The 13,699-nt window shown below is 41.1% G+C and overlaps 3 protein-coding genes across 8 annotated transcripts in view; 1 reads left to right on the plus strand and 2 right to left on the minus strand.

Moving 5' to 3' along the window:
• Positions 1–94, minus strand: part of LOC112114226 (GA binding protein transcription factor subunit alpha) — a 41,289-nt gene extending 41,195 nt beyond the window's left edge. The window contains exon 1 of the mRNA XM_026652348.1: positions 40–94. The gene's annotated coding sequence lies outside the window, so the exon portion shown is untranslated. The remainder of the gene's footprint in view (positions 1–39) is intronic.
• On the plus strand, positions 1–8,387 carry LOC112114230 (ATP synthase-coupling factor 6, mitochondrial). 6 transcript variants are annotated; one of them, XM_024210833.3, is made up of 4 exons: positions 1–394; positions 1,829–2,021; positions 6,220–6,344; positions 7,761–8,387. In XM_024210833.3, the coding sequence occupies exons 2-4, from the start codon at positions 1,852–1,854 to the stop codon at positions 7,787–7,789; spliced, it is 324 nt and encodes a 107-aa protein (XP_024066601.1). In that variant the 5' UTR covers positions 1–394; positions 1,829–1,851; the 3' UTR covers positions 7,790–8,387. The 6 variants fall into 6 exon arrangements, with proteins under 6 accessions (XP_024066601.1, XP_024066606.1, XP_024066603.1 ...); XM_024210838.3 differs by lacking the exon at positions 1–394 and adding an exon at positions 461–482; XM_024210835.2 differs by lacking the exon at positions 1–394 and adding an exon at positions 575–631.
• Positions 8,388–10,794: 2,407 nt separating this feature from the next.
• Positions 10,795–13,699, minus strand: part of LOC113406627 (junctional adhesion molecule B-like) — a 53,274-nt gene continuing 50,369 nt past the window's right edge. Inside the window, exons 9-10 of the mRNA XM_026652368.1 lie at positions 13,421–13,460; positions 10,795–10,899 (exon numbers count right to left, since the gene is read on the minus strand). Coding sequence (XP_026508153.1) covers positions 10,867–10,899; positions 13,421–13,460 — 73 coding nt within the window. The 3' untranslated portion in view covers positions 10,795–10,866. The remainder of the gene's footprint in view (positions 10,900–13,420; positions 13,461–13,699) is intronic.

Below are 13,699 nucleotides of genomic sequence, written 5' to 3' on the forward strand. Positions count from 1 at the left end.
CGGGCGCCCCGGGCCCCCCGGCCCGCTCGCCTCACTCACCCGCCGCAGAAACTCCCGCCCCGACCGGAGCGGCCCGCACGACTCCCCCGCGCCCCACTCGCTAGCGGCGGCTCCGCAGGGTCCTTACGCCGCCTTCCGAGCGCCGCACTGAGGAGAGCGGAACGCGCTGAGGATTGGGCGGCGAGGCCTGTGCAGGGCCCAGGCGAGGAGGGAGCGCGAACAGAACCACCCCCCCACAGACAAGGGCAAGGACTACAACTCCCGGCATCCCCCACGGCGCCACCTTCCACCCGCCAATCAGCGGGCGCAGGAGGCGGGACTTCGCTGAGACTTAACGGCCGGATTAATGGCCTAGGTTTCTCTGGCTCGGAAGTAGATCTGCTCATTTCCGGTGGTGAGTGGTTAGCGGTGCTGCTGCTGCTGGTGGCGGCGGTGGCTTGGGATTGTTATTGGGTCGTTCCGTCGGGGCGCGGCGGCTCTAGGTACTTGTTTAACTGGCGGCGGGGGGCGCCATGTTACCCGCGGGGGCGGGGCAGGCACGCGAGGAGCGCGGTCCCCAGAGTTCTCTGCCACCGGGGCGGGCTTCCCAGGGTGCACCGCGCGCTGGGCTCGGTGCCGTGACCCCCCCAAGGTGACTGGAGCCGGAGCCAGGCGGAGGGATCCCGCCGCCGTCCCCTGTAACGCGCCGCGGCCGCCGCTGGGTCGGGGGGAGGGAGCTGCGGTCGGGCAGGGAGCGGCGGCCGCGGCGCCCCGGCCGCGGCTCCTGTCGCTTCCCCGCCCGGCGACGGGCCTGGCTGCTCGGGGACGAAAGTCCCTGCGGCCGGGCCACGGTCTCCGCGACGGGACGGGCTCGCCTCGGCCTCCGGCCCCGCCACCCCCGGCCCTTCCCGGGGCTGGGCCACCCTGTGTCTCCCCGTCAGCAGCAGATGCCTCGCCCCGAGCGGGGCTGGCCCCGGCCTGCTCGTTCCCTCCGCCCCGTGGCCGCTCGGCTGCGTGGGCAAAGTAGCCGGTTCCGCGGGGTAACCCGGCTCGGCGACGGGTTTAAACAACCGGTTCGCGTCTAGTCGGGCAGCGCCCCACAGGGTAGTTACCTGTTGGGCTAAGTATAAAACTCCTCCTTCGGTGCTTTACCTGCAAACTCTGCCTTTTAACTTTGAGATTGTTGAGACTATCATTTAAAATCTTTCCCTTTTAGTACTAGTTAACTTACAAATAGAAACACAAAACTTGGCTTGTGGTCATATGAATATGATCCATGTAAATGTCAGTCAGTGTTGTCATATTTTCTTAAAAGGTTCATTGTTGGTTTAAAGATCACACATTTCTGACTTAGAATAGCACTGTATTTCTATGAAAACAAATAATTCTGATTTGCTAGCTTACTCTTCATCCCTGTTGTATTCTCAATGAAAACTACCTACTTTCTAATCAGCTTTATTTTTGTCTTTGAATTAGTATGTCCTGTGCCAAATGAATACTTAAATGCAGGTATCTTTGCTAAGCACTACAAATAAAAATGTCCAGTTCATTTTTTTTAGCATTTTGTTTTGATATACTTTTTTATTCAGACAATTCATTTTAATGTGGAAGAAATATGAATCGTAGGTCAAATGAGGGGATACATTCTAGCAAAAGTATATTTCTCAGATATAGCAAAATTGTCACTCTTTCATTTAAAAATGTTGGACTATTTCTTTCTCTTGGTGTTTCCCTGCATTTAATAATGTTGACATTTTTAACTGATCTACGTTTTTTTTCTTTTTGCAAATGTAAAGTACAGAAAAAACTGCAAGAAACCGCTAACTTAATGCTTTCTGTTTGTTTCTAGCTGAAACCCTCTGCGAGTTCATCATGATTCTCCAACAGCTATTCAGGTTTTCCTCCATTTTCCGCTCTGCCATCTCAATACACTTGCGTAGGAACATTGGCCTTTCTGCTATAGTGTTTAATAAGGCGAAGGAACTTGATCCAGTTCAGAAGCTCTTTATAGACAAGATCAGAGAATACAACATGAAGAGCCAGTAAGTTATTGGAATGCAATAAATGTAATTCAGTATATTAAGTAAAAAAGATTAATATGAAACTTTTAGCAAACATTAATATGAGATTATTCCTCTTATAATTAGGTCTGTAGCTTCAGCATGGAAAGGCCCCAAGTACTGACCTAGCACAAATTCTAGTCAATGGTTCTTCCACTTCTGAAGCCCAGAGGAAGGTGGGCTAGGAAATAATTCCTTATTTTGCAACTGCAGTCCCAGGTGTTAAAGGGTGTATCTGTGCTTCACGGAGGAATGTTACAAAAATAAGCTTTCATGAAATGTTAGAATTACACAAAGAAATGCAGTCCTTGAGGACTGACACTTGATACATAATTTGCAAGAAAAAATTATCTAGAACACCTCAATAAAAAGAAAGTTCAGACTTAAGTCTTTACTAGTTATTGTGTTTGTTATTACAGTTGACTTTGTCCATATTACTACTTGTATATAGCTGCATATGAGGGTAAGGGAGTATTGAACAGTAGCCATAAAACTTTGAGTGTTGGTTTAGTTATCCAAAATGTGAACAGATAACAGGGTCCTTTGCAAACATTGACTGCTTTTCCTTTTTTTTTACTGACCTCAAATAATTACATTTATTCTTTCCAAAAACAAAATGTAAGAATTGAATAAATTCATCTAGAAATAGTGGGCCATAAAATCATGTAATATAAAAATAAAATTTTACATTTGAATATCAACATTTTGAGAGAATCTCTGATTTAAATGTCTCCAGTTACTCACCTATCAAGAAACTCTTTTATTCATTTGTTACCTGTAGAAAGATTTTGCATTAACAAAAAATTATCTTAAACAACAAATTCCAATTTCATTAGAAATATTTAGCAAAAGAAAAGCTGTTTAATGGTGTAGGAGACGCTCAGTATGTTTAAAGGAGGGCTGGTTGTGGTCAAGCTAAAGAGCTAACTAACTGGTTAGAATCTCACTGGCAATAGACTTTGGATTGTTTTTAGATTTAATAACATTTTCCTAGTCTGTGACCAAACCCATTCAATTTAATAAATGCTGTAATGCTAGCATTTTGTACAAAATCTCTCAAACTTATCAGTGTACTGATTCTGCTACTTCCGTAGTACATTCTAGAGCAGTGATTCCCAAACTTTTTGCTAAGGTGACCCACCAACTACTTCTGGCTGGGCTTGCCATCCAGGCCCCCTATCCAGCTCTCACTCCTTCAGCTCTGCCCCGATCTGCAGCCCCAGCTGGCCCCTTTCTCCCTGCAACTGGGCAAGGGCCAGGCTGCTGTCTGCTCACCAGCTTCTGCTGCTGCTGTCTGGATCCTGCTCTCATTTCACCTGGATTGTAGGCAGCAGCATGTGGAGGGGAATCTAGGCAGTTGCAATCTAGAGGAAGTGGCTGCAGCCAGTCAGTGGATAGACAGCAGCCTGATAGTGATTGTGGCCAGGCCATGGGCGGGAGAGGGGCTGGTTGGGGGCCAGGGTTGGAAGATTGTTAGGTCACGGTGCCTCCCATCCATCAAGGTTTGGGAGCCACCGTTTGGGAACTGGTGTTCTGAAGTTACAATTTCATTTAAAACAGACTCTTGGCTCAAATATGTCAAACTCAGCTTGAAGACCTTTTTATTGCAGAATTGCTTAGTGAAACATTAGGAGTGAAATGTGGTGCAGAGTGGAAGTAAGCATCCATTTCACAGATTAGACTTTTTCAAAAGAAAGATGATCATGGAGATACAAGTGAAAGAACATTGCTGCCGCACTCCTATTGTTAGCCCCTCCCAGCCAAAATATCAGTAGAAAAAAATGTCCAAACCACCCGCGTTTTTTTTCCATTGTGTCCTCTTTGGTGATAATGGTGAAAAGAGAGGAATAAAAAAGAGCATATCTGTACCAAACTATCAGTTGTCTTAGCTTTGAGATGGGGAAAGGAAACTATTCTTTTAAAATAGAAATACTTCCATATGGAGGATGAGTCATGCTGTAGGGGATTCTCTAGAGGTGGACTTAGAGAAATAACTAAAATGAGAAACCTGGGGGGGAAGGGGGGGCGCGAATAATATGATGGAGGAAGTTGTTCTTGGAGCATTAAGAGAAATTGTCCACAACTGATTTAGCTACAGTTGCTGTAGAGCTCTTAAAGCTGCAGTTGGCACCAGATAAGTATTGCATTAGGTAAATTTGTGTTCTTTTCATGTTTGTCTACTAAAATTAAAACTTAGGTGTAGCTACTCTTACTATCCGTGGGTAGTTTTTGATTCTTACTGGATTGAAGAGCTCTTTGCATTCGTTAAATCTTTTTCTAATGATTCTATCTGGGAATACTCTTGTGGTTTTTAGACTGTAAACTGATCAGTGCAGCAACCATTTCCTCATTCTCTTTACCGCAGTGAGGACAGCATCTGCACTAAAGCAATAATTAAGGCCAGAATAAGGTTAATGGAATTCATTGATATGGTTTGTATTAACACTATCACTAAATTTCATAGTATTTTTCTCCTAATGGTTTTTACATATGGGTGGGAAATTATCAAGTTTTGTAACATAAGGTATCAAATCTGTATTGAAGCTGGTGGAAAAGCTTCAATATTTCCATGTTTAGATGTCTAAAACATGACTTCAGGTTTCAGAGTGGTAGCTGTGTTACGAAAGCTTATGCCCAAATAAATTCGTTAGTCTCTAAGGTGCCACAAGTACTCCTTGTTGTTTTTGCTAAAACATGAATTGTTAGCTATGAAACACAGAACTTGTGGACAGAAAGTTGTAGAAATGTAACACCCATACATGCAAATAGGCTTGTTCAGGACTCAATTTTAAAGGATAACTGTCAGTAAATGTCAATTGCAGCTGACATACTGAAACAGACACAAAAATATAACAGTAACAGTCTGTGTGCCTGCAGGGATCTGGTGTCACTGGCCCCACTGTCAAAGGTGCCCCCTGCAGCCTTGCTGTCAGTGCTACCTTAGCCCTACCCCCTCTAGTGTCCCACAACTGTAAAAATAAAAAGTTAATTGACAAAAATCTTAAATAATTTTTTTTCAAAATTAGGCGTGGCCGAATTCAATTATTTTTCTATCTACAAATAACTGTATTTTCTAAAAAGGACAAAGGAATGAGTGAACTTGTTTCTTTATGTAATCATTCTTTAGACTGGGATTTTCAAGGGGACTTAAGGGAGTTAGTCACCTAACTCTAGTTGAAAGTCACTGAAATTGGATTCCTAATACCTCTAAGCCCCTTTTAAAAGCTTAGAAAATAGTTCAGTTCCTTTTTAGCAGATCTTATTTTTGGTAAATATTATAAAATGATATTCTAATTGAGGGATTTTACTCCTATTTAAAATTATTATAATGTGAGTTCATGTGTAATGACTAAACTACATATCTTTAGTATTGTTGTGGTCAAAGACCCCCACGCAGTTATTTTAGTTCAAAGACTCAAGTCACTATACATAAATCTTAAATCTGAGAAAGTTGGTATTACACTGGGGGAAAACATGGATTTTCAAATTGAGAAACTAGTTATTGATTATAAGCATGTGTTTGTAACATAACACCCATAATTGATGCTTCACTTTGGTATTAAACATTGTTTTCCATTAAGTAGGCTGTAGGGCTGCTCTTGTGTGCAGTTTTGTAGACTAGGAAGTACATCCCTAATTGTGGCAAGTTACCTGTATACTAGGCACTTCTTCACCTCGTTCTACTGGTATTAATGTTCTTACTAAACAACTTGGTTTGAAGTTGATCTTCCCTTTCAGCAGATTAGCCTCAAAAATAGTAGCAGCATGTTTCAAGGAAGTTTTGTCTAGGTACTTTAAAGGCTTAAGAACAGAATTATGCCTTGTTGCCAAGTCTCCATTCACAGCCACTTAGAAAAATGCAACTTAATAATTGGATTTTAGAATTTACACTATTAAAGGAACACGAGCTAATATTTGTAGAAATATGCTTCTCATTTTTCCATTTTAAACACTCCTTTAGCTTTAGTTAAGCTAAAATGTCTGATTTCAAATGCCGGAAGGGAAAAATGTACCCCCGGTACGCTCTCTACCTCTGGTTTTTCAAAATATTTAAATTGCTTTACTTATTTGGGGAGTGTAGAGCCATTTATCTTACTCTTTAGATTAGGCCCTTAAATGATAAAATTGCTGTATAAAATGTTTAGAATCAAAATTTTCATTGGACATTTTCTGCATTTAGGAAAGCTGGTGGTCCAGCTGATGTAGGCCCTGAATACCAGAAAAACATGGCTGAAGAAATCGCCAAAATTCAGCGGTTGTATGGTGGGGGAGACCTGACCAAATTTCCAGACTTCAAATTTGAGGGTGAGTCTCCAGCCTTTGTTAATTTATTCTTGCACCATAAGTGTGAAAGTGAGAGGATGAATAGTGGAATATAGAGCCTTTGTGACCAGTGACCTGGAGGTAAATCAGCCATATGGTCCTGGGAGAGAGCAGGACTCTGTTGCTCTTGGGGATGGTATATGTGCAGTCTGGTTGGCAAATAGGAACTTTGTGGCAGCAGCGTATGCTTAGTGTCATGTAAGGCTCCTGCAGCGATTGTTCCTGCTGTTGAGGATGTATTTGGCCACTCTGTCCATTCCTGAGACCTGAAATGAGCCTTGGTCAAGTGTACAGACAGTGTGTACCTGCTGCCATGTGACACAACATTGCTGTTTGCTAAGAGCTGTCATTTGATAATGTTGAGACTTGGGTGGTTTGGTACAGATATCTGCACGTTAATTAACTTCAGGGGATCATGGCTGTGACGGTTCAGTCAGAAAATTCCACCAGAGAGGCACCAACAGCAGAGGTGGTGTTAACTAGTGTCACACAACACCTATTTTAAAGGATAAAAGTGAGTAGTGAAGTCACTGCCAAATCCACCAGAAGTCTTCTCTGTCATCTGCCATTAGTTGATCATCCCCATCCTCCATGGACTCTACAGTGATCTAAGGGAATAGGAAGATCAGAAATTCCTACATGAGGACTAGGTCCCCTGTGCCTGGAACTTCATTCTGCCAGTTACTGCATGGGGTGGACCTAGACTATTAATTCTTTCAGGAGTTCCCCTTTAGTTACATGAGATACTGCTGTGAGAGTTGCTATTTTCTGAACTATCCCTTTCTCATACAGTCAAGTGAGTAACTTTCTTACCTGCCGACTAATTTTCTTAGTACAGACAAAGCAATCTAAATGTCTTTAGCATAAGGCAGTCTCTTCCAGTTTTGAGTCATTTAGGATTAATCTTCCCATGTGGCTTAAATTATACTATATCATAATGTGGAGTCTTTTCTCCAGGAAAGAACTAATTTTTCTCATTCATCTAGTCTGTGTACTACTTTAAAGTCTCATATCTTAACTTTACTGCTCATTGTTTTTTACGAGAGTCAATGGTAGGTAGCAAGACTTTTCTCTTGTTGCTGGTAAAACTGGTAGTACCCCATTAATAAACTAGTTGCAAGCTAGTTAGCAGGTAAGTTACCTTGGCTGTAGGTAAACATCAAATGCATATAGGAGATATTGCATATTCATGAAGAAACTCTTTTAAAAAACTTGTGCTAAATGTCCCTTTTCTTCCTCCACCTCTTTATGGCATGTTTGCAAAATTAGCTGCAGATCACTAAAAGTAGTAAATGGGTCCATGGTTTATATTCTGCTAGAGCCTGAAGTTGATCTATGAGCAGTATTGGAACTTGAGCATCTTAACATGAAACTAATACGACATTTTTTTCCTCCTAGAGCCCAACTTTGAAGAGTCTCAAAAATGAGGTGGTTGGCGTCTGCATTCCAAGCACTAGTGTCATCTTTCTCATGGAGTTGTTAAATAGGCCAGCAGTTGTAATTTAATGTGGGGTTTCACTTTCAAATACTTGTTTGACTTCTGATCTCAATACAGTACAAGTACAACATGATTCTTGTGAACTGCCATATTCATAAAATTCACTTTTGGAAATCAAATATAAAGTGCTCAATCTTTTATCCAGTGTTTAAACACTATTTACTGAGATGACATTTCAGTATCCAGATAAAACCAAATGACCACTTAAGTGCAAAATACAGTTAAAGTTAATAGCTTTCCTGTTGAAAAGAACTGCGCTTCCCTAAATTTTAATCGTGTCACTGAAATCTTATAATAATACAATAAAGCCTACAAGTATGGCATTATTGTATGCATGTGATCATTCTGTGCAATAGTAACATTTTATTTAGACATATCCAGGAACTCAAACATTGCAGCTCATGCCACATATCCTCCAATTGTGCAAGGCCCATGAGCTGAAGTGGACTGACTTTTATATAATCTTGGTGCACCAGTACATTCTTGCAGAGGCTATCTTGTTCTTCTAAATAAAAAACTTGAGGTTTTTGGGGAGAGTTAAGTACTAAAGTTTCTAGTCTGTTCCTGAAGACCCCATCAAAATATGAAAAAACTTATTCAAGTTCAGTCCTGTCTACCAGAAACACCAGCAGAGGTTTGAACTACCTATCAATATTGCTCATTTTACTGCTGCTCATAGTACAGGGAGAAAAATGATCACATTGAGCTGACTTATCTGAATGGCATTTGATCCCAAGGAAACAAGACAAACTTTGAGCATTTTGCAATCTCGGTAACATCTCATTTTGGTATCTGGTGCAGATCCAATTCCCCAATTCAACCGTTGGTAGGAACACAGGACTTACACTATGATATATCGAAGGCAGTCAGTAAGGTCAAAGTGTAGAGTTTCATCTTTACCTGCTATTACTCCAAAATGCAGAGTACTATACCTACCCTTTGCCCTCCTCTGTCACAGTAGTTTAATGATAGTTTTCCTATTGCTTTTTTAGGAAAACTTTTCAGGGCTAAGATTAAGACTTTCTAGAAAGTTTCACTCACATGCCCATGAAACTGCAAAATATTCTCATTTATAGTACTGTTAGATGTATGTTCTCTAAGCTAAGATTAAAAAGTAGGATTGCTCCTTTAAGTGACTCAGTATTTGGTGTGAATTCTTTTAAGAAATCTTAGCTTACGCCTGCCCCTGTAGCCCACTGTTTTTAGCAGCTACATTTGTATAGGGAAAGTTCACAATATTCTGCTCTTCAATCAATTCCTCTTGAGAATTATTGTATAATCTAAGCATTCATTTAAAATTTGTAGCTTGTTTTGTTAGACATGAGCTAATCAAACAAATATACAGACAGCCTGAATGAGAGTTCACTAAATGAACTATTAATCCCCATGGGGTGAGAAAGAGGGCATCTTAAATGTCAACGTCACTGCTCACTTTGAGCAGCAACATCCAGTTTCTGCTTCTCCTAGAATCCCATACTGCCTATTTTGGTGCCAAAGAATCTAGCTCCTAAAGTTTTCTCACAGCTTCTCTGAAAAAAATTTGCATGTTGATCCAGATATCTGTAGTATATAAGAAGTGGAGACAGTGAAATAAATTGGCTGTAATATTAAAGCAGTTCAGGGCCACAGGTAGCAGTTGTATTCATTTTCATCTTACTATCTCAAAGCTCCTGTGGCATTTTTGCACTGCCAAACCAGCATTTGAAAGAACATACAGCACAGAGCCTAAGTAACAAAACTAGATGCTGATTTATGACCAATTGAAGTCCGTGACAATCCAGCAAATGCTTATGGGCCATCCAACATACAGATGCTTTCCTGCATTGAAACTGACTGTCAAAGTTTAACTAAGCAGACAAAGTGCATGTTCCAGCTAAAGCATGCTTGCTAAAACAAAAACATTTCCCCTTCTAATTACTATGGCTGTCATTTTAGAGTTGAAATATGAGAAATTTTTGGAGCTAAAGGAACATGTAATTGAAGATAATATCAGGCAGAATGTTTCTTGCAAAGCAGACTGTTCAACACCACCATGAGTACCATATTTCAGCAACACATTAATCTAATGTTGACCACTAGACCATTAATCTAGTTACAGACCTCCAAAAGCAAGTTCATAGTAGACAGCACATCAGACACTAGGCGTCATTTATTTGTAAAACTGAACTTTTAACAGAAAAATCAAGGCACTAATACTGCATCAGTTTTGCTGCACTGTTTTCCTTCACACATACAATCTTTAGCAAAGAAACTTTCACGGATCTTAAATATACTTCCTAGAAGGAAAAAAGCTACACACTTTAGCACTGGGATTTGAACATTTGATCTACAGTGGTGGTTTTCAACCTGAGGTGTGCAAACTATGTCTAAGATTTCTAAAGGAGGCCAGACCGCCATTTGAAATTTTGTAGAGATCGGCAAATGAAAAAAGATTGAAAAGCACTCCTCCACAGCAGAACACTGTTTGGAGGTTCTCTATTATAGAGAGGGTGAACCACAGTTAACAACTCAAGTTTATACTTGTACAGTATCAATAATTGTACACTTGACTGCATGGTCTGACATTATTAGAAAAATCATGGCACTAATAAAACCAAAAAACGGCAAAAGTTAGAGCCCTTCACATTGTCTTTTAGATGTAGACACTACAAAGCACTAGGTTAGAGTGGCCAAAAAACTTCTAACATTAATCTGTAAGGATCATGAGCATAAATTTGCTTAGTAATGAGTCCCCTTGCTGTGTATATACATAAACAGGATGAGAAGAAATCTACATACTACTATCCTTAAATTAGAGAAATAACAGTATTTTAACAATATGAACAGTTGTACAGTCCGTGATTAGGTTTGTAACATCGGCTCCTAGACATTTCAATAAACTTTCTGCTTTTAGTGTATGCCATCTCAAAACAAATCCAAATATTTGCAGAAGAGTTAAAAAAAAATCCCTTTAATATTTTGTATAACAAGTAGTCACTGTGTGTCCCTCAAAGAGGCTGAAATCTTCTAAATAACAAAGGACTTGGTGTGCTTGAAATCCTAAATGGAAAAAAAGAAAAGGGTAAGGTGACAAGTTATAGTACAAATGCTTTCAGTATTCATCACACTTAAACATCTGTAGAACTTCACTTGTGTCTCCAGGTTGGCAAAAGAAGTAAACACCAAGCATACAGCAACAAAAAATGCTATGAAGTTTTAGTAATGAGACCAAATCCCTTCCCAGAGCAACAGAATAGTAGGCAAATAAACCTCTGGCTCATCAGTGAGCATACCATTTCAATTCCCTTTGAGGAGTGAAACCCACAAAACACATTTGTACATGATATACCTACTACAGTTCAAAAAGTGTCCCACTGGGAGGAATTAAAGATCAAGGGGAAAAAGGTAAAACTGCTGTGTTTCTTTCCTTTTGAATACTCCAATTATAGCTGATGATGATGTGCAATTATACTGCAGTTGATGAATGCACCCCACAACTAGAGTTTACCAATATTTCAGTGAAGAGAGACAAACCAAGAAATTTTCACCACCAAAAGAGGAAATCAAAAACCACTGCTTAAGTTCCGTGGTGTTCAGATTTAAGGACAGAGGGTAGCTTTCACAGAGCACTTATGGTGGCCAGGTATAACCAATACTGACTGCCATCTGGTAGGTCCTGAGAGCAGCTGTTGCTATTTCATAGCTAGACCTATAGGTGGAGCATCACTCCCTGCATCAGTTTAACAGCAGAAGCTGCATTGGATCAATGAAATTTGTGGGGACCCCCCTCTATCATGAGTTGTGAGAATTAAATTTAGCTGGTGTTTTGGAGTTACCGCTGTTCTGGTCAGGCTTGTTGCATACTGATCCTAATCCTCCCCTAAGCCCAAAGCCAATCCTACTCTGCCACCTTGCAGCCTCTTCCCGTTGCCCAGCTTCTTTGGTCCCCTCCTCAGGCCTAGGGAAGCAAACAGGAGGTACATAGCTCCATGCGCTGCCTCCAGCCAGAGATCCCAGCAGCTCAGGGAAGGGGCCACTGGAGCAAGGTTAAAGCAGAATATCCAGCCCCTCAGTGGGGTCAACTAATGCTGCAGTGTCTGAGACACCTGCTCTAGTTTTGGCACTATTGTTGAGGTACAGTGAAGAGAACATAGTAATTGTGGGTTGGGTTTGAGTGAGGAAGGGAAGTAAATGGATGAAGTTGACAGAACAGGAAAGAGCTGAGACTGGGTGAATAGAAGGATGACTGGTGGGTGAGATGAGATGGGTAAATCAGGTGTGTGACTGAGTTTGTTGGGAGGATTTGAATAATGTAGGTGGTGGGGTGCTGTGGTTGCCCGATGTGTGAGAAACAGTTGTGAAGTGAAAGAGGTAGAGCAGAGCAGTGTAAAATGTAGGTTTGAGGAGACAAGGACTGCTTCTGAGTGCATCTGTGTGGGGAAGGAAGTTGCATATGCTGGTGTTTGTAGTGAAGGTGGACTAGGAAGTGTTTGCAGGTGCTGTTGAGTTTTCTTGACATATGTTGCAAAGCTGAGCTAATATTACAGATCCAATGTTTCTCTAAGCAAACCTAGCCATTGGCTCTTCTCTAGTGCAGGGGATCTCTTTCATAGTGTGCACCATCTTGATTGTCTTGTGTACACCTCTCTCTCCCTCTCTCTCTCTCTCGCACACACACACAAACACACAGTTGTGTAACATTGTGTGCCTAACTGCAGCAATTGCCTTACATGGAAAGTGATTTTAACTTTTTTTTTTTAAATAAATTTTGATTTAGCAGGTAGATATAAGGAGGAGATAGAGCTGCCAGTGCCCTGTGACTAGCCAGCTCTCAATAGACCAGCAGCAAGTGCTTTGTGGACCAGAGTTTGAGAACCTTTGCTCTCGTGTTCATTCTACTTGGTGGCTAATGCCAGTAGCTTTATACAGTAACGAGCTTGCTGCCTTACCCCCCAGTGCTGCCAGACAGGGTGTAGAGGAGAAGAGAGGCAATGCTTTAGGTTCCACCTTTCTGATCTGCTCTCTCTGCTTAAGGGGATGTGGGGGAGAGGGGATGGAAAAGGCTCCAAGGGGTCCCTTTCCCTTCCATACCACCCTGTAGCAAGAGGGAGAGAGTGGTAGAAACTGTGCTCATAGATCTCAAAGTTGAGCTTTGGAAGTCGATTGTTCCACACACAGGAAAAAAAATTGGATCATTGGTCAAATGATGATTTTGTAATTTCTGGGATTATTATACCATGGTACACATGTAAAATATTTCAGTATGATATGGTAAGATAAGGCAAGGCAAAGATGGTTCCAATTCACATTATCTGTAGAGCATTAGACTTGATGCCATGTGTTTAATTAAAGCTGTAGTTTTCTCTCATTTAATCCAAGTGTTTTCTTAGAAGCAAAACCATGAACTGTTCTTCAGCCAAAAAGTACTGAGACTAACCTCTGTTCTTTCAAAATATAGGAAATGTATAATCTTTATTCATTTCAGGGCCAATGAACTGGGCAGTCACAGGAAATGGAAGCTTAATTGGTTCATGGTGAGCAGCTCCCACAAATGCCCTAGCTGATTGCTGAATACACTCACCTTTTCACTTGGGGTATATTTATAGTCAGAACTCTTCTTCCTGTTAGTGTGATAAACAAAGAAGGCAGATTAACTGTTTCATTTTTATCTGCTTGTACTTTAGTTCTTGGAGAAGCATATTTATACACAAATTTGCCCACTTTAGACACCATCCTGGTTTCATCTTAGCTCTTATCTTGTAAAAGACCAGAAACAATATCGTGCAATCAACAGGCACAGTAAATGGCTTCACAAGGTATGCGAAAAAAGCATCTATACATAAAGGGAAGATTGAGTCTG

The sequence above is a fragment of the Terrapene carolina genome, unplaced genomic scaffold, assembly GCF_002925995.2.
Source record: "Terrapene carolina triunguis isolate 2854851 unplaced genomic scaffold, T_m_triunguis-2.0 Scaffold32, whole genome shotgun sequence".
Classification (NCBI taxonomy): Eukaryota; Metazoa; Chordata; order Testudines; family Emydidae; genus Terrapene; species Terrapene triunguis.

Coding starts and splice junctions, on each gene's coding strand:
- LOC112114230 (XM_024210831.2), top strand. CDS start 1,407: ATGAAAACTACCTACTTTCTAATCAGCTTTATTTTTGTCTTTGAATTA. Junction 1,489..1,828: donor AAATGAATACTTAAATGCAG/GTATCTTTGCTA, acceptor GTTTGTTTCTAG/CTGAAACCCTCTGCGAGTTC. Junction 6,345..7,760: donor TCCAGACTTCAAATTTGAGG/GTGAGTCTCCAG, acceptor TTTTCCTCCTAG/AGCCCAACTTTGAAGAGTCT.